We start from the raw sequence: 22809 nt of genomic DNA on the forward strand, positions 1-22809 counted from the left end.
TAAGCTGGCCCTGTCGCACCAATACTGCTTTGTAAATACACAGGCCCGCCTTAAGCCATTCAATTCCGCTGGACTGAGGGCACGCGCAGACCTGGCCCAGGTCCTTGTTTAAGTGAAGTCCAACATTCAAAAATCCCACCTCACCTATTTAAACTGGGAGTGGGGGCTTGAGCTTCTTTTGGAATACTTTCAAATAATAATGGGCTTGCTAACCAATTAACTAGGATTTAGAGACGGTGCTTAATAACAAATCATAGTTCTTCTTTAGATTGGCCTTTAAACTAAAACGAGATGAGCCTCGCTAAACAAAACAAACAAATGGCGGGGCCCTCGATAAATGCTTATGTTAAAAATACTTAGACTTCGGGATGGGCCGTTTAGCGAATTTCACGGCCTTTCCCAAAGATAATAACACGTTAGTCGCTTTAGGCGCGTTTATAATAATACTACTTTCCTAAACTCGGGTGCACATTTATGTGACCCAAATCCAAATCCCAACGGAGTCGAAATGTGTTGACAACCACGGGTGCACTGGTGTGACGTGGTTCGAGATACATTTTCACGACGTTGCAATTCTTATTGAAATAACAATAAAAGCAGTTTACTAATAAAGGGCACCTAAGTTAGAACATGTTTTGGAATCCGATAAAATCAAATATGACAATTAAGCGACCGTGCTAGAACCACGGAACCCGGGAATGCCTAACACCTTCTCCCGGGTTAACAGAATTCCTTATCTGGATTTCTGGTTNATTAGCTTTAAATTCAGTAGTCCTAGTTCAATAGCGTTAGGTAGGTGGCCAGCTAGTTGTAAATCAGAAAAATTAAAAGCACTGTTGGAGTTCTACCTGCTTAGTTTAGGTCGCTTCTTCTTCCTTAATGTCAACAATTGAGTCCAATAAAATTGCAATTCAGAGCAGGGCGAGTGTTTATGTATTGATCTGAAAATATGATAGTTGTAACTCATGTCTAAACGTGTACATATTATTCGTGTGATATCATACCGTAATTTAAAAATGCTGGGCGAGAACTTGATTTGTCAAATGTTTGTTGAACTTAGTTTATTTGCTTCACAAACTTGGGCCTAAGTTGGCCCTGTCGCACCAATACTGCTTTGTAAATACACAGTCCCGCCTTAAGCCATTCAATTCCGCTGGACTGAGGGCACGCGCAGACCTGGCCCAGGTCCTTGTTTAAGTGAAGTCCAACATTCAAAAATCCCACCTCACCTATTTAAACTGGGAGTGAGGGCTTGAGCTTCTTTTGGAATACTTTCAAATAATAATGGGCTTGCTAACCAATTAACTAGGATTTAGAGACGGTGCTTAATAGCAAATCATAGTTCTTCTTTAGATTGGCCTTTAAACTAAAACGAGATGAGCCTCGCTAAACAAACAAATGGCGGGGCCCTCGATAAATGCTTATGTTAAAAATACTTAGACTTCGGGATGGGCCGTTTAGCGAATTTCATGGCCTTTCCCAAAGATAATAACACGTTAGTCGTTTTAGGCGCGTTTATAATAATACTACTTTCCTAAACTCGGGTGCACATTTATGTGACCCAAATCCAAATCCCAACGGAGTCGAAATGTGTTGACAACCACGGGTGCACTGGTGTGACGTGGTTCGAGATACATTTTCACGACGTTGCAATTCTTATTGAAATAACAATAAAAGCAGTTTACTAATAAAGGGCACCTAAGTTAGAACATGTTTTGGAATCCGATAAAATCAAATATGACAATTAAGCGACCGTGCTAGAACCACGGAACCCGGGAATGCCTAACACCTTCTCCCGGGTTAACAGAATTCCTTATCTGGATTTCTGGTTCGCGGACTGATAACAGAGTCATAATTTCCTCGGGTCGGGATTCAACTGGTGACTTGGGACACCCTTAATCTCCCAAGTGGCGACTCTGAAATCTTAATAATAAATCCCGTTCCGATTGTCCTTTAAGTGAAAAAACTCCTTTATGCCCTGTCGGGTGTAGGTAAAAAGGAGGTGTGACACGGCGTGCAACCCGATCCACAAATACCACTGTTGCGGCGTGCAACCCGACCCACATCATTTATCATGTATCATTGTTGCGGCGCGCAACCCGATCCTCACATATTATTGTTGCGGCGTGCAACCCGATCCTCAATATCTTTGTTGCGGCGCGCAACCCGATCCACATCATTTAACAGTCTGACTCCCCAAACAACAGTCACGATTAAGAGGCATAAAAAAATAAGCAAATATTTGACAAAAATTCCGGCAAGGGAAAGAAACCAACAAGTTCAACCAAACGTCCCGGCAAGGCAATAATCAACAACGCTTTCTCTTTCTTGCTTTTCTTATCTTCTAATCCACTCTACCATCTTGAGACAACGCTCCACAGATTCAAGTCATTTCATATACTTTCAATATTCGTATTACAATTCGAGCCAATACTCCTAGGATCAAATGATCATATCACCGTTCACATGTTATTCACAACATATAGAAATCCTCCAATAAACACGGAGTTCACAACCAAGCCATGATAATCACATTATAAGGACTCACGGGTCATGCTAGACACCAATGTATAGATACTCGTCACCATGCCTATACATCGTATTCGATCACATAGCAATTAGCAACAACACTCAACTCCTATTCCCTCAAGCTAGGGTTAAACCAAACACTTACCTCAAAGCCTTGAAATCCACTTAATCCTCAACTATCGCTTTACCTCGCGGTTCCACCTCCAATTCCTCGAATCTAATCACAAATTGTTCAGTTACTTTAATAAACACTATATGAATCAATTTGAATGCATAAAAATGATTTTCCCAAGTTTTTTCCAAAAATTTCAAAAACGCCCCCAGGCCCACGTGGTCAAAACTCGAGGTTCGAACCAAAATCCGGTTACCCATTCCCCCACGAGTTCAAATATATAATTTGTTTTGAAATCGGACCTCAAATCGAGGTCCAACTCCCCAATTTATGGAAAACCTAGGTTCTACCCAAAAACCCCAATTTCACCCATGAAAATCCTTGATTTTAAGATGAAAACATGTCTAATGATGTTAAAGATTGAAGAAGTTAAGTAAAAATTGACTTACAAATGATTTGGAGAAGATAGGTTTCTTGGAAAATCGCCTATGGAGTTTGGGTTTTGAAAGAATGAAGAAAAGAGGGTTAAAATTCGTCTAAGTATGAAAAATTGCAGGTCTCAGATGTGGGAAATGCGAACATGGGTTCGCAATTGGGAACATGGGTTCGCAATTGCGAACCCAGCAGGCTTGGGAATTGCCAAAATGGTTTGGGAATTGCGAACATGGGAATTGCGAAGAAAGTTTGGGAAATGCGAACAGGCTTGGGAATTGCGAAAATGGTTTGGGAATTGCGAACATGGGAACTGCGAAGAAAGTTTGGGAAATGCGAACAGGCTTGGGAATTGCGAAAAATGTTTGGGAAATGCGAACCTGGGAATTGCGAAGAAAGTTTGGGAAATGCGAACAATCCTGGTAATTGCGAAAAATGTTTGGGAAATGCGAAACCTGCAGACCTGCAATTCCTTAAGTCCATAATTTCACCCCGTGGCCTATCCAAAACTCACCCGAGCCCTCGGGGCTCCAAACCAAACATGTACACAACCTCAAAAACATCCTACGGACTTATCTGTGCGATCAAATCGCCAAAATAATATCAAAATCATTGAATCAAGCCCCAAATTCATCATTTTTCATTATAACTTCATAAACTTCAAACTTTAGATATTTGGGTCCGAAACACGTCAAATGACGTCCGATTTCGACCAAATTTTACAGAAAGCGCTTAACACATATTTAAGACTTGTACCGGGCGTCGGAACCATAATACGAGCCCGATACCACAGTCTTTTAATCAATTTTCATTTCCTTTTTCCTTAATAATTTCAGAGAAACAATTTCACAGAAAAATTCTTTCCTCGGGCTCTAGACATCGGAATTCGACTCCGGGCACATGCCCAAGTCCCATATTTTTCTACGGACCTTCCGGGACCGTCCAATCTCGGGTCCGGGTCCGTTTACCCAAAATGTTGACCAAAGTCAACTTTAATCATATTAATATCAAAATTCATCATTTTTCACACATAATTCATATTTAAGCCTTCCGGCTACACGCCCGGACTGCGCACGCAAATCGATGCAAGTAACAATGAGGTTTTCAAGACCTCGAAAGCACGGAGTGGATAAGGAAATAGGTGATGACCCTTTGGGTCGTCACATGTTCATTCAAGGTTCACAATAAAGAATACCGAAATAAAAATGTACTTGTTGAATACGTGAATGCAAAATTTAATTATTAATATAAATATGTGAATGCAAAATTTAACTACTAATATAAACGCGTGAATATAAAATTCAGCTACTTTAAAAAAAATTGCTCAAAGAAGAACCTGAAAGTCCTTAATTATAGTTGCTGCTCGAAGAAGGCAAAGTCTTAGTGATGAAAACGTAGAATTGTAGCTCTTTTATATAAATTTTTGGTATATAATTTGAAACATGAAAGGATTTATACAAAATAAAATTATGTATAACTTAATGATTTATTAGAAAATAAAGACTCCTAAACCAAAAAGAAAATCAACTTGTACGGTTTTACCTAATATTTTTTGAAGAAATAATATGTGAAATTTTTTTCAACTAAAAAATCTCCTATGATATTTTCCTTTGAAAGTGAATAAAGTTTTCCTAAGTTAGTTGAAAGACGAAACTTTTAGTTTGGGTTGAATAACAAAAACTTTCCAAGTTTTAGTTGAAAGTGTTTGAAATTTTAGATCTAAAAGAAACTGAAAATAAAAGTTTTAAGTATTAGATTAATAATTAAAAGATTGTTGTTAAATAATAGGAAATTAATTAAATGATTATTTATTCCTAAATATTGAAATAGTCAAATGACTATTTTGTCCAGTGTGAACTCTATTTTAAAGGGATAAGAAAGACGAACGATATTTCGCTAAGGGAGTTCGTGCTTTTAATATAGTATAGATATAGATAGATATAGATAGATAGATAGATAGATAGATACAGATGGATAGATATGGATATACGCCATCTATTCAATTTATGTGGAGTTTGAATCGATATGGAGTTTAAAAAAAGAAACGGAGAAATTTTGAAACTTATGATTTAAAACCGAGTCATAGGTGTTTGCGTGATTATAAATTATCTCATTAAAAGTAAAGTAGTAGTAAGTTTTAAGTTGAAATATTTTTAAATAAAGAAGTGTGACCTTTTTTTTTTTTGAGACAAACAAAAAAAGAAAACGACACATAAATTGGGACCTAAGGGGTATCAAATTACAGCTAGTTTGGATCTTTTATTGACTTCAAATGCTAGATGTATCTCTAAATATATTTGTGGTTGTCACATAGCTCCCTAGCACTATATTAATTTACGCGAATAGAGTGTAGATACGTTCAATAGAGAATTTAAAGAAAATTTTCAAAAAAATCTCTTCTTTTAATAATTGTGATATACATATAAGCTTGCGTGCATCTCGATTGTTCCATAGTACATACTATCCTTACAATTATCAGATAAATATGTCTATCAAGATTTTGACAATTGCGAAAGATAACCTAGCATTTAAGAAAGGAATCTTTACACTTATTATTTACTTTTTCTAGCCAGTATACATAGATTATGCATATATTATACACAGCTATACATATATTATACATGAATTACATTTATGTCATACATTGGCCAACTATTTTTAGTTTAAACAGTTGGATTGGCAGCTATTTAGGTGAAATCTTCTTTAAGAAAATTTTAAAAATTAGGAGGAAGGTTTCATCTACCGGTGTTTGAGAAATATAAAAAGATGAGCCTCACTGAGATTACACATTAGTTCAAAAATGGGAAATTACCAGCTATGTCCATTTATAAGTAGCTCATTGGCCAATTGATAAAATATTACTAATATTAGCCAAATTAGCCAATTAGCTATTTGTAAAAAATATCAAATTTTTGCTTTGTTTTGAGTGGGTGTTATTAGAATAGATTGGGCACAAGTTAAGGAGCTTGAATATCAGTTTTGGGATGATTTGTGAAGTTTTGAGGTGGTTTGAATTGAAAATTCGAAGTAAAAGCTGAACATGAAAAAAAATGATATGTGTCACACTGTGTATCATTTGTGTATCACATGTATATCCATGTATACCTCTGTGTGTGATACATGCGTGATACATGTTTGATATATGTGTCGCAGAAGACTTTTTTGAACTCGATTTAATTACGAATTTTGATACAAAACCAGTCCAAATCACCTCCAATCTTCCTCAAATTTTGTATATTGACTTATCTATATATTTTCAATGAATTTCAACTATGCCCATTGAAAAAGTTCCTTTTTTGTTTAGATTTTTGAAATATTATATAAATTTTTGTATTTCATCACCTTATTTGCTACCCCATCCATGAAATTTTCTTTCCGTCTTGTATCTAATGTTGCTAATCACACTTAAAAATATGAAAGGTGATTTTTGCATGTGATAAAGAACCCTATTATTTGGTTTTTCAATTTTTGTTGGCTAGTTTTGATAAGTCTATGACTAATGGCTAGAGGTTGGTAAGTTGAGAATTATTTGGGACATTTGTGTAAGTTTCCCTTCAAAAATACCAATGAAAAGCCCAGGATATATCTGCATTTCATCAAATTGTGCTTTCGAGATACTTCCGGGCACAACTGCGTAAAACACTGTACCCATCCACAATCTCTCTCAAACTACATTCGGCACATATTTGTTTTTTAGGAATTCATTAACTAACAAGCAGTCTCTTATCTTCAAACTAAAAAGAATAGTCTTACAATAGCAGATTTATTTTCCCCAAATTACAACAGCAGTTCACTCTTGTCAAAACTGGCATGTTACAACACCGAAGATGATCTTCACTACTTTGTATCAAAACTTCTGTGCAATGTGAATTCTCCAACGCACTTGAACCTGATTCGGTAGTGCACTCGTCAACATTGTAGCTACCATAGAAACTAGCTAAAGATGAATACTGCCATTCTGTCCACCAGAGAAAACAGGTATCTTGGCAACCCAAATGGAGTTATGCTTTACAGATGGGCATCTCCAGCGATACATCAGTAAAATTACAGCAAGGTTCCTCATGATCTGACCATTTGATGCAGGTTAAATATCATGTAGAGGCATCCCAGTAGATGAACTCTTACCATTACAAATAAACATTGCTGCCGTCTTATCACCATCTATTATGTTTCCAATGCTTCTTCGAACTTTTCTCTTTCCTCGAGGAATTCCCTTCATCTCTAGCATTACTACTCTCCCCATTTTCTTTCACCTTCTTAGCCGATTTTTTTTCCTTTGACGATTTCCTCTTCTTTCCTGAGGACTGTGCTCCACCATCCTCTGCAATCCCATTTCCTCGAGGGAGTGCTTCTTCATCGTCATCATTTAACCGCCAGTTACAATAGATTTCCTGCTGGTCGGTATACTGCTGCAGTCCCTCCCCAGCGCCTGGTAGCAAGTTAGTAAAAGTCACTTCCCCATTGGATCCCCCTTTCCTTTCCACTAGTATTTCATCTGGTCTAATTATTGTGCCAAGAATACTCCTGTTGGGACCAAGGCCAAATATGGCTTTTGCATTGGTCAATGTCGTGAAAGCCATCGCAAAAGCAGATCTGACCTGCACCAATACGAACAAGAACCTCAGAGTGCAGCTCCAGAGGAGGCAAGAAGCAAGAGGACCATGCAAACAAGTAAATAACAAAAACAATAGAGACCTAGAGTCTTCTTGATTGGGGTAGGTAATAAACTCTATGATTTCCAGTTTTTATACACAAAAGCTGAGCACGCGTACGAAAGGATCACATCAAAATTCGGATCTACATGCAATCTAAACTTATATTTCAAACTTGGATGCTTGGAATTGCCAAGTGTATCGAACAGCTAAGATAAACCTAAACGATAATACATGCTGTTTGACAATAAGCTGCCTGTTAAATACCCAATGTTCACGACAACGGAAACATGCCTACTTTTCACAATTACTGAAACTCATATATATTTGCCAGACAAAGCAGCTTCTTATATCGCCCAACAAAACTTAAGCAGTCTTATTGATTTGGTGCATTGCCTCTAATATGATTTTGACTGAAAATGAATTAAAACGATGAGCAGATTCTGGAATCATGTGGAATGTACCTGAAAATAATTGAAGGAGCTCTTTCCAATATCATTTTCTGGTGTCTGCAATCACAAGAAAACACCTAGTTTAGTACTTTGTTTATACTGAACGCAACCTTCAAAAGAAAAAGTTGGTGAGTACTTTGTTTCTAATGTACACACCAAATAACTGTACAAAAACAAAATGAACAAAACCAACGGAAATAACTGACACCATAGTCAAGCTTAAAAAGCACAAAATTAAATAGAATATATATAACTAAAATATAAAAAAAATTAGGAAAAGAAAGAAGGAAGAACAGAGATAACAATGTTGGCTCATGGATGTACTCTGTGATATTCAAATAGACCATATGGAAATGTGAAAGGCAAAGATATAAGAGGTAACCTGTGGATCCTCAATAGAAATAAGAGATTGCTTCCCTTTAATTGAGAACCTGAAGAACAAAAAGGCAACAAAGTAAAATTAACCAACGGATATATTTTGACAACTTAAAGCAAAACACAGAAATATCTAACTATATATCAAAATTTCATACCCTTTGCTACTCTTCAGGAAGAAGGTACCTTCTCCATTACAAGATACACCAACATCTGATGTATTTAATTTGCGTCCATAAATATCAAAGAAACTAACCTAAATCAACAACATATGAACAAATGTGAGCAGCTTACCCTGAATAATATAAACCCGTAGGAAGGTTTTTGCCTTTAAAAAGTCCAAATATGCTGAACTAGCAGAAAAGAAGGGAAAGGAGAAGGAATGGAAGCAAACAGAAATAGCAGGCAAGGAGGAACTGTACAAAAGGTCGTCGCTCAGCTAAATAATTAGTTCTGGAATCAAAGATTAAGAAGGAAAGAAGTGAGCACAGGACAGGACAAAATGCACAACCTGCACCGCACAAAAGTTACAACCTTCCCTTTCTCTTGATTGCTTTTGAGAAATGGAAACTTCCTTTAGAGACCTTTCAAGTGGCAAGAACTAGACATCCTAGACTGATAACAATTAGCATTCATACTCTTTCTCCTACAAATGCAAGTGATATGGCTTTGGTTTTATCTTTGTATTGTTCCTCCAAGAATCTGCTTGAACTACCCATTAAGTATTTCTTTTTAGTTCCTGATTAAAAAAAAAGTATTTCTTTTAGTTCTCCCAGTCCCAGACAAACTAAGATTTGGAGATGAGTCAAGGTAAAATTTTGTCCCCACCACTCGCCTGTATTAGTTGGCAGTAGAGTCAAAATGTTTTTCTTCCTGATGGCAATAATCGTGTTAACAATTGGATCAAAAGAAATTAATAGCAAGTCAATAGCACTTCTTCTAGCCTTCATCAAAAAAAAAAAAAATACACTTCTTCTAGTAAAACATAAAACAAACAAGGTTCAAGCTAAAATCCAAGAAGCTAGTAGGAAATTTCAGATATATCATAAACTCATCTGGAAGGGAGGCTCTTACGGAAAGCAAAAATCCAGTTTAAACTTCCGCACTACTTATGATGTTCTCCATGCAAAGATAACACAGTCAGTTTGGATCTCTCTCAATCCTCTTTGGTAGTCTTTAAAAACAACACAATTGCTTGATGATTTTGAACTGATATAATAGGTGAGTGAAATTGTCCATGGAGTTTTTGAGAGAGATAACTGAGGAGAAAGGTCAACAGCAGTCGTGGTTGAACATGACAACCGTGAATTATCACATTGGAACATTAAGAGAGAAGATTTGTTTCATATCTTAAAAAGAAGAGAATTTTTTTTTTTTTTTGGTGATAAGGAAGAGAGAAGATTTGTGTATTAGCAAGGAACATATAAAGCATATAATAGGTGAGTAAAATTGTCCATGGAGTTTTTGAGAGAGATAGCTGAGAAGAAAGGTCAGTCGCAGTCGTGGTTAAACATGACAACCGTGAATTATCACATTGGAACTTTAAGAGAGAAGACTTGTGTTCATCTCTTTAAAAAGAAATAAGAGATTTTTTTTTTGTGACAAGGAAGAGAGAAGATTTGTGTATTAGCAAGGAACATATAAAGCTAACACCTTTTCAATATGGTTTAGAAGTTCCGCACAGGCATGCTCTCATACAGCTGATATGGCTTTGTATTAAGAAGAAGTTAATCACTAGAGAAACTTTGCCTTAGGCTTTGAAAGACATTTGTTTGCTAAATTATCTCTTTTAAGGATTTCTCTCTTTTGCCCCTCTAAGAAACTACAGTTTTGATTCTTTTATCCGTTCTCCCACCAGCAGTACGCTATCTTTCTTAACCATTCTCTTTCAAAGACAAGAACATTGTTGGGTCATGTTAGGTACAGCATTGATTTCATTGAAAATCTTCAAGTAATACAACTTCGAAGGAGACATACCAAAAGAATTCCCAAATTCTGTTCCGGAGAAGCTTGACCATTTCGATGATTCTGGCAAAGGAATTACATAGCATGGCCAAATAATCAGAACAAGGTAAAACACAAAACACATTGGTGACAACTAATTTTACATACAAACCAGCACATCACAATAATACCCCACAGGGAGTAAAGTTAATTCTTAAGTATCAAATAGTGGTACGCTCGTAAGTCTCGATTCTTTTCCTCTTCTTTTTTCAGGGTGGTTCCACTAAAAAAAATATTTATTTTCCGGAAAATGATTTCACTTAAAGACTTCAAAAGTAGTTAATACTGAAGTGATGAACAATACATATTTGATCTAACCAAAACAGAAAACAAGACAACCTTTCCAGATGGATGAAGTATCAGATGCAAAGGAAACAGGACTCACAGCAGAATTCCATGGTACCTCAGTTCTCAGTTTTTTTTCCATCTCAACCTATGTCTAATAGAAAACACAATAAGTTCTTCAAACCTTAATGCCAAACTGACTGGGGAAGAAAAAGGCCAATACTAATTGATCAAATAAAGACAACATGCTTGAGTTTCCTCATTTCAGAAAAGTGTTTTAATCCATACTCCTTCAATCCCAGATGGAATTTCCATCTTTGTTTCATTTGTAACAGACCAGTACTGCCACAGGCATTTTGCAAGTGAAAAGCAAGGGTTGGCACAGTTGAGAAAGGATATAACACCAGTGAAACATAAAGTGTAACAGTGACAAGAGGGTCTTTTTCTAAGTGTATTAGAGGACTGCCGTGAAACTAATTCTTCACTTATTCAAACCACTATTTCACTCAACTAACTACTTGTGAGACCATAAGTCCAATTTTAGACATTAATATGTGACCAGTCGTAATTTACCATTCAAACTATAAGAGCATGTGACTGAGTTTATTCACCTGCAACATTGCTATGAGCATCACAAGCAGCGCATAGGAACCAATCCCACCAGTATAAACCTGCAATAAAAGAAGACCATAAGTCAAAGCAGAAAAGATCTAAACATTATCATCAGCAAGTAACCTTAACATGCTTTTTAAGCATGTCTCCACCGACAGTTAGCAACTTGGATATATTAGAAGATATTAAGAATGTCGTACCTCATTTAACTCTCTCTGTTGCAAGAACACTTTCAAAATCAAACATAATGGTCGTAGAGGGGGCCAGTTAGACATAGCATCCTATAAAGGTTTGCAAACACAGTAACATCAGATGCAGTTAGTTTCTACATCAGTAGATTTTCACTGTTCAGCAAGTGGATACATCAGCACAAACCTTAATAAATTCAGCAGCTCTGGGTCCATTTTCCACATCAAAACTGTGGTCAAAAACAGAAAATTAGTAGTAAGAAGTTAGCTAAATAACGATATGCTATAGCAAGTGATATGAAGACCCCTTTTTGTCAACCCATAAGAAACTTATCTTCAAAATACAAACTCAATTCTTCCCTCAAGTCACCGTACTCTACCATGTCCAAGTCATCTCAACCAACTAAAAAAAGCAGTTGGGCTAATTCGATAGTAAATCAGAGTACTATCCCAATTAGCTTACTAAACCTTTTTTATAAGGGACTATTCTTAGTAAACCCTTATTTTATTGAGATGAGCCATGACAGTAACTTCACTGATGGAACGAGCAACTCCGACAGAAATTTAGCCTCCATTTCTTCCCAATACCAGTGTTTTGGAGAGCAAGAAGCGGAAAAAAACGAGGAGGCCTCGCTTCACCGAAGCGAGAAGCGCGAAGCGAAGCGCGCGCTTTTTTCATGTGAAGCGCAATTTAACACATAAATTAAAAAAAATTAAATAGGCATAGATAAATGGCCAAGAACTCAATAAAAATAACATATTAAGCAAATGTTTCAATTCTTAAATCAAGAAGTAAATAATAGATACTAAAACTAGATAGTGAATAATCCTCAAAAGTCATAACATATTAAGCAAATGCAAAACAAAATCACAAAAGGAGCAACATCCTAAATTAGGGCAGAAGAACAGAGCATATGTTAGGGCAAGAACAGAGCAAGAAAAAACTGAAAAAAATAGAAAGAAGAAGAAAAAAAGGTAACGAACAGTGAACTAAAGAAAATCAGAAGAGGAAGAGAAGAAGAGAAGAAGAAGAAGAAGAGAAGAAGAAACTTTTTTTCTTTTTTTGATTTGCACTGGGTGTCCGAGTCTCTAAGAGACCCGACTAATCCCGGGGTTGCACAGGCCCTCGGCAAGGAGTTTCCCGCAAGTGCACCACGGTTAATTTTTTTTTTTGATAAAGAAGTGCACCACGGTTAATTCAGGTTTTACCCAGTCCGATGGCCCTCAGAAATTGTTTGCACCCAGTGGGTTTCGAACTTGAGACCTTGAAAGGGAGCAAACCCCAAGGCTCAAGTCTATTACCCGTCGTTGCTTGCAGCAGAGTGTTCGCGTAAGTGTATTTGCAAAATTTTTTTAAAAAAACCCTAGCAGATGCCTTACCCTCGCTTAAGCACGCTTTTTTGCGCTTTTTCATCGCCTCGCTTCTCGCTTTTTAGGGTAAAGCGAGCGCTTTTTTATGTGAGTCGCGCTTTAGGGCAGAAAAGCGCTATGCCGTCGCCTCGCGTCGCTTCTGCGCTTTAAGCGAGAAGCGCACGCTTTTTATAACACTGCCCAATACCACCCACTTCTTCATCAAAATATATCCTCTCCCAGAGGTGTGCATTATTCAGTTTATACCAAGTAAATCGACTGACCAAAGTTTTCATCTGTTTGGTTCTTTCTTTCTTTCTTTCTTTCTTTCTTTAACTTGTGCTTTTCAGTCATTTTTGGTTTTAAGGGTTAAGGAATTTTGATTTTCTGGTTAGGTTCCTGGCATTAACAAAAGAGGAGTATATATAGCGTGCTAGGGTTTGCCTTAAATTTGGGAAGGCCACACTACAGCCAAGAGAAGGAGCAGCAACACCGTTTTTTTCTGATCTTATTCACACTGTCACATCTCAAGCAGTACTACTTGGTCTTCCACCTTCCGCTCTTTCTCTATCCTCCTAACTTGCATTTTCTTCTCAACGCGCCAAGGCTTCCCACTTTTGCTCCATAATTTTTTGCTACGAATCTCCCCATTCTAAGTACCTTTGCTCTTTAGGCCGTGCACGATGAACTTTAACTTATTAACAGAACTTCTGCAGTCATTTTCTGGCATCTGACAAAATGTCAGTGACCATTGGAATACCACTTGCGCGGGAAAATGAAACTAAATATCACTATGACGGTTACCAAGTACACCATTTGACTCAATAATTGCAAAGGTAGGAATTGACATTGCCCAATTGTCTCTAATTCTATGAAGAGTGTGCATTATGCATGTTTACCATTTCTCTTCACCAATCTATAAGTAGCCAAATCTTAGATATTATGGAAGTTCCCAACAATAAGTAGTAAGGAACTTTCTCATCCATTTCGTCAATTGCTACTACTACTACTACTACTACTACTGCTATTATTATTATTATTACTATTATTATTATTATTACTATTATTATTATTGAAAAAAAAAAGCGCACAACATCTCCCACCACCATCTAACCAGCTCTAAAATTTGTGCCAAAACTGCCAATATACAAATTCCTAACACCTAGGCTACGGTCATATTGTAGGGTTTGGAAGATGGGCCGCCTCAATCTTAGTCAAATGAGTTCAAAAGGTTGGTAGTCTTGTTTGCATAGTAAACGGTTGGCCCGGCCTTTAGAGGAAGCAGCTAAAAATAATGAGGTATGTCCCAAAGCGATTTCCAGTTACCTAGGATGAGGAGTGGGTTGTCATAGGTTTTTTCTCTAACTTTCAAGAAGCACAGATTAGCTCATTAAGATAATAAAGTCTAAACTAATATGAACAAATTGACAATCACATGCACCAAGCAAGAAACTCAAACAAAAGAGGAACACAAGATAAAGGATTATCCCAAAATACAAAAATAAATTACATAATAAAATCTGTGGAATTATTTCCATTAGATAAGAAACTGAAATCATGAACGGAAAAGCCGAAAAGCACAAATCAAGCTCCCCTGGGTCCACACTATCCAAATGACCACCAAGTAGGGGCAAGAAATTTGCAGCAAGAGACTAAATGGAAGAAGTTCTCGCCAATTCAAAACATGGTTTTATTTAGCTACATTTCAGGATAAAGACACAAATAAACATAAAAAATATGAACTATCTTCTACAAACTTGCAATAGTATTGTCAGAATCCCATAAAAGTTGTACATAATCAAACCTTATATCAAATGAAATGCCACTTTTCTTCTCCACAAATTTGATTATTGGCACACGAGCCTTTGATATCACCTAATTTGGAAAAGCACATGAAAAATCCAGATTGTAAGTTCTCTTCGCAGAAACCTTTCACAAGGTTGGGGGAGGGGGGAAATGAAAGAAAATGTTCCTCATTGAGAGATCATAGGGTCATGTCATGAACCTGTATCTTCTTTGCAACTCCTTTTTGTGAGAGAGCCCTGGAAAGAGCCTGTAACCCAAGTTGAGGACTTCTAATATCTGACCCTAAAATCACCAGCTGTATATCAAAGAGTAGCTCAACACGTTAATTTTAACTTCGACCATTATTGTTTCCACACCACAATCAGCCAACAAGTCATATATGTCTAATGACTGTGAATGGAAAGATTCATTCATAACACGGTAACCACCACAGAGCAGTATCACGCTCCATAACTATTTTTTCAATAAACAACTAATTACGTTTCTCATTTAAAAGCACATGCTCCTTAATTGGGTACAACAGCCTTTACAGGTTTCACATCACAGAATAAGTGGTCGAGTACAGGATGTCCAGGTTAGCATGATGCTTTTTGTTGCATGTCATGTGGAGGATTTGGAACCCAACCAGTACAGTATTGAGGGGTAGTTGTTGTTGCTGTTGTAACTTTTCTTTGGGGGGGATAAAAAGATATTGAGGGGTACTGTTATTGTTGTTAAAGTTAGGATTCTATTAACTCAACTTTAGGCAGAAGTAGCAGCACTTCAGTGAGAAATTTTAAGGAAAAATATCTTTTTACCAAGAAAGGAAATCTCAAATTTACTTGAAAAATAAGCAGAGTAAGCTTACATCAACATCACTAGTGGGAAGATATAACCCTGTCTTGAATGATCCGAAGACTTCTGGCTGGAAAAAGGAATAAGAATGATAAATTAAAACAACGAACTTCAACAGAGTAAATCAATCTGCTTCTGTACATCACAGATATAATGTGCTATATACTGATGGGAGGAGAACAGGAATCGTGAGAACAGACCTTGCAGTTGGGCCAGATATATCTGATAACATCAAAAACGCATTCTATGGCTGCATTACGAGATGCTTGCTCCTCAGGTGTAGGTGATAAAAACTCACAAAAATCTATTATCTCTGCAAATATAGCACACAGCAAATTTAGCTGCACAGCTTCTAGTTGAAAAATATGTAGTAGTATATAAATATGTGTACATAAATATGCATGCACACAACAACAACAAGAAGCCCAGTGTGGGATTGCCCAGTGTAATCCCACACGTGGGGGTCTGGAGAGGGGAGGGTCCAATAGACCCTCGGCAAATATGCATGCACACAATTAAACTTTTATCCAAGGGGTGTGGTCTAGTGGTCAATGAAGTGGAAGGAGGACCATGAGGTCTCATGTTCAAATTCTAGCGGAGGCAAAAGATACTTAGGTGATTTCTTCCCACATGCCTATGCCTAGATAGCCTTATCTAGCAGAGTTACCCGATACCCAAAGGCGGATTTAGGATTTGAAGTTTATGAGTTTTGAGGGACCTTGCGCTTGCCACCGAACCCACAGCCCATTCATGTTACTGGGTTCTAGTTTATTATACGTAAAGGATTTCTCAAACACATATATGGGGTCCGGGCTAAACTGCCAAACCCGTACCATATGTTGCATCTGCCCTCCCGGCACCAGTGTTGGTGAGAGGCAGAAACCATATGGAATAGTCGAGGTGGACCCAGGCTAACCGGATACCAGCATCATCAAAAAAAAAAATATGCACAGAAAAACACATGCGTGTGAACAGTACAGGCATACATCCATGATCGACACATATACAAAGCACATTTAATTGCACTGCTTCTAGAAGAGGAATCAAGAGGAGAGTCAGAATTTTAAGCTTATGGGTTTGGGATTCTAGTCCTTTAAAGTTATTGGGTTCTAGATTACTAATTTGTACATATTCAATGAATTTACAAATTACAAGGTTTGGAGCAAAGTTACTTGTAAACTAAAGAGAATGTTATACACATGCATAGATATACACATACACACACATATATATGTGTTTGCGTGAGCTTATTCATTCTTTAAAATCATATTTCAGTTGAGGCTTGATTATAGATTAATCACAACCAGAAGACATTAACGAGACAATTAAAAGCCTAGTTTGAAAAGCAAAATCGAGAAAAACTGAAACAGAGTTGCGAGAACTAAAAACGACGTCGCAATACCCTTATGAAGCTGAAGCATAGGACTCTTAAACCGACAATTAGCACGAAACCAATTGCCTTCAAGTCCTCTCGCTGTTTCCTTAACCGGCAACGGAGTAGCAGCAGCTGACGCCGGCGTCGAAACGGAACCGTTATTCAGCTCGGCGGCGTCACCGTCGAGGTCGAGTGAGAAGTAATCGACCGCGGCGGTTTCCGGTGAGGGACATTGGAGACTAGATAGAGAAATTTCGTTGCGGAATACGAGGTAAGGTTCATGTTCGTCGGATGACGACGGAGGTGGGTGGTCGGTGGTGGAGTTAGTGGTGGCGGAGAGAGGGCTAAGAGTTTCGTACAAAATGCCCTCAACCTCCATTGGTTAGTGAACCGCACAATGTGCCGCGCGTAGTGTACGGTCGGGGAATTAAGTTGGACTGTTTTAGTGGGGTATTTTGATACGGTCGAAAAAGTTGACGGGTAGATTATAAACCCCGGATCCAATTTAGGGTTTTGCTTTGATTTTTATTTATGGGTTGGGGCAATAGAAATCAAAGTAGCAAATTCTAGTTCTAGTACAATATAAATGGAGAGCTCTCGAGTTTGAACTTTGGAAATCGTCTTTTTAGAATGTATTTTATTTCCAAAATAAGACTTTTCAATGTAATTTTATTTGGGCTATAAAAACGAGTATCAAATACCAAATTCAAAAATATTCAAAAATAAAAAAAGTTACCAAATTAAAAAATATTCAAAAATAAAAAAAGAAAGGAAATAAAAACAAATCGAATTAATTTACGTTGATGGAGGTTTGCTATAATGATAAAATATTCACACACGCAATATTTATACCAAACTAATTAATATTAGTACATGTAACATATATCGATAATTAAGCAACATGTAGAGCCCATTCGGATATTAATACATGTAACATATATCGATAATTAAGCAACATGTAGAGTCCATTTGGATTAGCTTATTGTAAATAGTTGATAAGCTTAAAGTGTTGAAAAGCATTTTTAGGCATTGAAACTGATTTTTTAAATAAGCATTTATGTATTTGGATTGACATGCTGAATTGGTAATAAACAGTTGATGCGTTTGGTAGAAAAGTGCTGATAAATTATTCTTTTGTTTATACGACTAAAATACCATTAAAACTTTATTAAAATATTTTAAATTTAAAAAGTTCAAGAAAAGGATGAACAACGAATATAGTAAGAGAAAGTTAGAAAATATATTTTGGAATTTTTTTTGTGAATTAAAAATTGTTGCTAAGGATAAATTAGTAAAAGTCTTGGTCAAACTAAAAGTGCTTATAATCTAAAAGCCATAAGTTGGGGGTTGCTGATTTTAGCTTATAAACACTTGATTTGTAAGTACTTTGGATGTTTACCAGACACGTAAATAAGCCAAAAAGGTATTTATAAGCCAATTTAACCGGCTTATAAGCTTAGCCAAACACCCTCATATTCTCATTTTAATATTTAAAAGTTAAAGAACACATTATTTGATTTAGTTCTAGGATAAATAATTAGTACCATTCTGCATACAGATTAGCCATCCCACTATGTGGCCAGTGTACTTCGGAACCCTGCATGGTGCAACAAGCGGACTAAAGTGGCTCGAATTTAAACAGTTGTTCGAACTTTTCGTGTTGGATCCTTCAAAAATGCATAACTTTTGGAGGACCCTACACGCATTCAGCAGAATTTACGAAGAGTCCGAGTAACGCAAACACTCTATAATAACTTTCATATTTGATGTTAACAAATTCTGAGAAAGAAACCATGAATAAGCCTGTATAAATTATAGGAGCTATACATATTATAAATCAGATGAATACATCATGGTCTAAAGAGCTCTACCTTTGCTGTCTACAAACTCATAAAAACCAGAAGAAAGAAAACACTGAATAAGCTGAAGGGAAGGATAGCATGAAGCTATACATATCCCGCCACGGATTATGCAGAAAAGAATATTTGGTTACTTTACATTATATTACCCAATTATGTCGATAATTGCACCATAATAAAGTTGAACAAGTTGTTCAACATTAAGTCAGTTCTATCTATAGTCAAAATCCAATGTCAGCATCCCTATACATCATTCTCATTGATCAACCATGGAAATAGCTCATTTTCTCTTGCCAGTTCCTCTTTTTTTATTGAGGAAGCTAGTGATAGGTCCTGATTGCGCCAAGTAAAGAAACTTCTCACAATCCTTTGCACCAATCTCAGTAAATGCATCTATAACCGTCTTGATAAATCCCGCCAAAGAAGCCTTAAAACTCGGTGAGCAGCTCTTGTCACCCTCATCGACATCCTGAACACCTCCCTTGACAAGGCTACCTACTTGAGCACCATCCATATATGTCTTACACGCCACGAGTATATCCAGAGCACTTTGTACGAAATGCCCTGCTACAAAATCCTCAAAGTGCTGCAGCAAGAGACACGACTGGAATTAGTATTTAATGTAGAACCACAAGGTTGAAAAAGCCATTACAAAGTCAAGAAAAAGTCATAAATGACATGCAGCATAAGAAAACTTATTTGATATTAGATGGTTAAGAGCACCAATTCATGCACGTTATGATCACGGCACATAAACAATTTATGAAAATAAGGATACCTTTGGCGGACGCCTCATGGAGAAGACCATTGTTTTAAGATTTAAAATATAAGTGCTCTCATTATACTGCAGTGAGCTTGCTTCTCCTTTAGGTGTCCCGCTCATGCCTGCCCAACCAGGCTCATTGAAATAGGGCTTTGCATTCAGAATTAGCCCTTGTATGGACACCAAAACTTGTAGCATGGTAGACTCACGAGGGATCCATTTCTCCTTCCCTGTGCCGCTCCAAGTGTTGAGAAGACTCAGGCAGACTTTTCCACAAGCATATAAATTAGGATTGAGTCGAAGGCCAAACGAATGGTAGTGAACTTGCTGGCAACAATAGGTTGGGAGGTGTTAGGCTTAAGGTCGAAAGAGGATGAAGTAGTACAGTATTCAGAGAGCTCAGTGGCGGAGCCAGGATTTTCACCAAGGGGATTCAGAAGATTAAAAAAAAGAAAAAGTAAACACGCGAAAAAATCAAGGGGATTGAACAGCTAATATATACATAAAAAAGTTTTGAACTCATATACACAGTGTAATTTTCCGGCGAAGGGGGTTCAGCGCCAGCCTGGCTCCGCCCATGAGCAAGATGCATACCGGTGGAACATTGGGATAGTTGCTTGGAAAGAGAACATCAAAGAAGAAAAGGCCATCATGATATGGAGTTCCATCAGCTCCTTTAATAACTGCCCTCAACAGATCCATTCTTGTTTCATACACCCTGACAAATATTGTATCTGCTCAATAAAAGATGACCAGATGAGAGTGGTCAGAAAAAATTGCAAAAGCATGTGTTATAGTTACACATGGAAGGCTGAGCTTTTAAGACTATACTAGACAGTATTTCTAGGCTTTTGATTGTTAAATTTCAAAAGTTTGATGAAAAAGAAAATCATAACACATCACGTGGAACTTTGCTTGTAATACCAGGCAGATCTTTCTCCAGGATTTTCCATTCCTCCTGTATTTTCTTGGCCCAATTCTTAGAAGGCTGTAACAGGGTGAAAGATACAATAAGAAGATGAAGCCAGAAGTAATTATAGTTTCCGAATCTTACTTGGGTTTAACTAACCTGGTTTTTTGAAGAAGCAGAATAGTGGTGGTCTGTATAATCCTGAACAGTATCAAATTTTTTGAAAAGACGGAGCTTCTTCAGAGTTTCACCTAATTCTGTATGTTGTTCCCCCTTAGAAGCAGGCCCCAAAGGAATTGACGGACTTGCTGTAGTTTTTGCACTTTTAAGCAAACCCGGATTCAAGGGTGCAAAACCCATTTCCTGAGGGAAATAGTTTGCAGCCCCTGACGCATGAGTAAATCCTGATGAGACCTGAGTGGCTGGATTAAGTAATAAATTCGTCCAATCAGGCACTGGAGATCCCATGGAATAATTTGGGGGATAAAAGGCACTAGGAGTAGATTGGTTATCCCAACCATAAGAAGCTGTAGCATGGGATGGATGGAATTTCGTTGTACAATGGGAAAACAAATGTTTTTCTGCCCCGGATGAGAAGTTCATTGAACTACTTTTTCCCTCAAAATTTGAACTTCCGATGGATAATAGTCTCTCTTTGCCTAAAGCAGGTCCTAGAGATGACCAAGACTGCCCAAACTGTGTAGGCTGACTAACAAGAGTTGAGCTGCTAAATGAAGTGGACTGGTTCCTTGATGCCATTTTTCCATCGGCGGGACAAGGCATCCATGGGATTGGAGCCTCAACTCCAGGGGGAATATCCATGTTATCAAAATGTGATTTCATAACACCGTCATACAGTAAGTCATCATAATACATGTCTATGTGCTCATCAATAACATAATCATCTATAGTAATTGGATTATCTGATGCTGAAGGGCACTTCTTCTTTGAAGACTGAGCCCCATCTACTGGTCCACTATTAGCTGAACTACCATGACCAAGGGAAACATCGACCAATATATCCTGCAAGAGAGGTTATTCACAAAATTAGTCCCCCAAAAGAACAGCATAGAAGATGAACAGAACCAGTAGTTTGAGAAGATTGTGTTGGCAATCCTCTTATTACCTTCCCCTTGCCACTAGATTTTACATTTCCCTCACTGTGCTTAACATCGCTGATATCTTCTTCCACGTCAACATCTATTATTTCATGGCAAATAACCTACAAAATAATACATTACCACTAGAATCATAGCCGACAATAAAGTTACAAGGAAAAAAGATTCAAGTGAAAACAATAATTGCTTGTCTTGTCAATAGAACCAAGGTTCCAGCAGAATCTCTTGCAAATTTTGAATAAAAAGCATACATACTCAGAGGCGAACCCAGAATTTTTACGCAACGAGGACACATTATTCTGCTCAACTAGTGCCCCCTAAAGGCTTTTAGTGTTCAGGGTGCCAACTACTTTAAATTAACCATTTTCAAGGTATATATGTATATATATACAGAATTTCATCCGAAGTTTACAGGGTCCGGTGACCCCTCACCCATACACATGGGTCCGCCTCTGTACATACTCACAGAAAAGATATAAAGAGGGGTTAGCTAATCAGAGGGACTCTAGTCCTTTTTCAATTTTCTTTTTTCATGAAGAGGCATTCATACATATAAAAAGATTTCTAAGGGAGGAAATAGGAACTTTTAATCATTTAAAAAGAAAAACTAAATTCAAATTAACTTCTATAAAAGATCATAAAGAACGTACAACAAGATCATGTTGAAGGCAGGGTAAGAAACCTGAGCACTTCTTTTATAACGGTGGCGCACGGGCCAACGCGCGCTCACCTCACTAATCTACTGGTACCTACTACCTCCCACCACCAACTACCTCCCGCCAACACAAATACCAACTAACTCTACCCACCAAGATTTCGACAAATAGGAAAAATCACCTTGAGTATTTTTGCCTCTGCTAGGATTTTGAACTCGGGTCTCCCATGGTTCATTTAGCTTCATTGACGGTTAGGCTACACCCTTAGTGAAAATGCCTACGCACTTTATTCTCGTTATTTTGATAAAGTAATAATTTATTGATGTGTGAAAATTGCCCATATGCAAGTGATACACAAAAACTAAAACGCCTGGACAAGAATGCGGTTTTCCATTAAAGACCCCCAATCAGCTATGCTAACAGGAACTTCGTGGGTGCACCAAAATTTAATAAATCCAAACGATTAGCTCTCAAAACTTTTTCCACCCCATCAAGAG

At 37.4% G+C, this 22809-nt stretch overlaps 2 protein-coding genes across 2 annotated transcripts in view; both read right to left on the reverse strand.

Annotated features, from left to right (window-relative positions):
- On the reverse strand, positions 6627-17560 carry LOC109230735 (non-canonical poly(A) RNA polymerase PAPD5). Its single transcript, XM_019396145.1, has 13 exons — positions 17034-17560; positions 15832-15944; positions 15645-15701; positions 14997-15092; positions 14796-14866; positions 11829-11871; positions 11654-11734; positions 11453-11512; positions 10530-10580; positions 8711-8808; positions 8560-8608; positions 8190-8234; positions 6627-7671 (listed from the first exon to the last, which is right to left on the reverse strand). The coding sequence occupies exons 1-13, from the start codon at positions 17383-17385 to the stop codon at positions 7228-7230; spliced, it is 1560 nt and encodes a 519-aa protein (XP_019251690.1). The 5' UTR covers positions 17386-17560; the 3' UTR covers positions 6627-7227.
- LOC109230736 (probable ubiquitin-conjugating enzyme E2 26) overlaps positions 18790-22809 on the reverse strand; it is a 6725-nt gene continuing 2705 nt past the window's right edge. The window contains exons 3-8 of the mRNA XM_019396146.1: positions 21665-21760; positions 20698-21561; positions 20553-20616; positions 20223-20362; positions 19644-19955; positions 18790-19451 (exon numbers count right to left, since the gene is read on the reverse strand). Of these exons, the coding sequence (XP_019251691.1) occupies positions 19146-19451; positions 19644-19955; positions 20223-20362; positions 20553-20616; positions 20698-21561; positions 21665-21760 (1782 nt within the window). The 3' untranslated portion in view covers positions 18790-19145. The remainder of the gene's footprint in view (positions 19452-19643; positions 19956-20222; positions 20363-20552; positions 20617-20697; positions 21562-21664; positions 21761-22809) is intronic.

This window comes from Nicotiana attenuata, chromosome 8 (genome assembly GCF_001879085.1).
Source record: "Nicotiana attenuata strain UT chromosome 8, NIATTr2, whole genome shotgun sequence".
NCBI lineage: Eukaryota > Viridiplantae > Streptophyta > Magnoliopsida > Solanales > Solanaceae > Nicotiana > Nicotiana attenuata.

Coding starts and splice junctions, on each gene's coding strand:
- LOC109230735 (XM_019396145.1), bottom strand. CDS start 17,385: ATGGAGGTTGAGGGCATTTTGTACGAAACTCTTAGCCCTCTCTCCGCC. Junction 15,702..15,831: donor ATATCTGGCCCAACTGCAAG/GTCTGTTCTCAC, acceptor TCCTTTTTCCAG/CCAGAAGTCTTCGGATCATT. Junction 10,581..11,452: donor TGCTCATAGCAATGTTGCAG/GTGAATAAACTC, acceptor TTCCTTTGCCAG/AATCATCGAAATGGTCAAGC.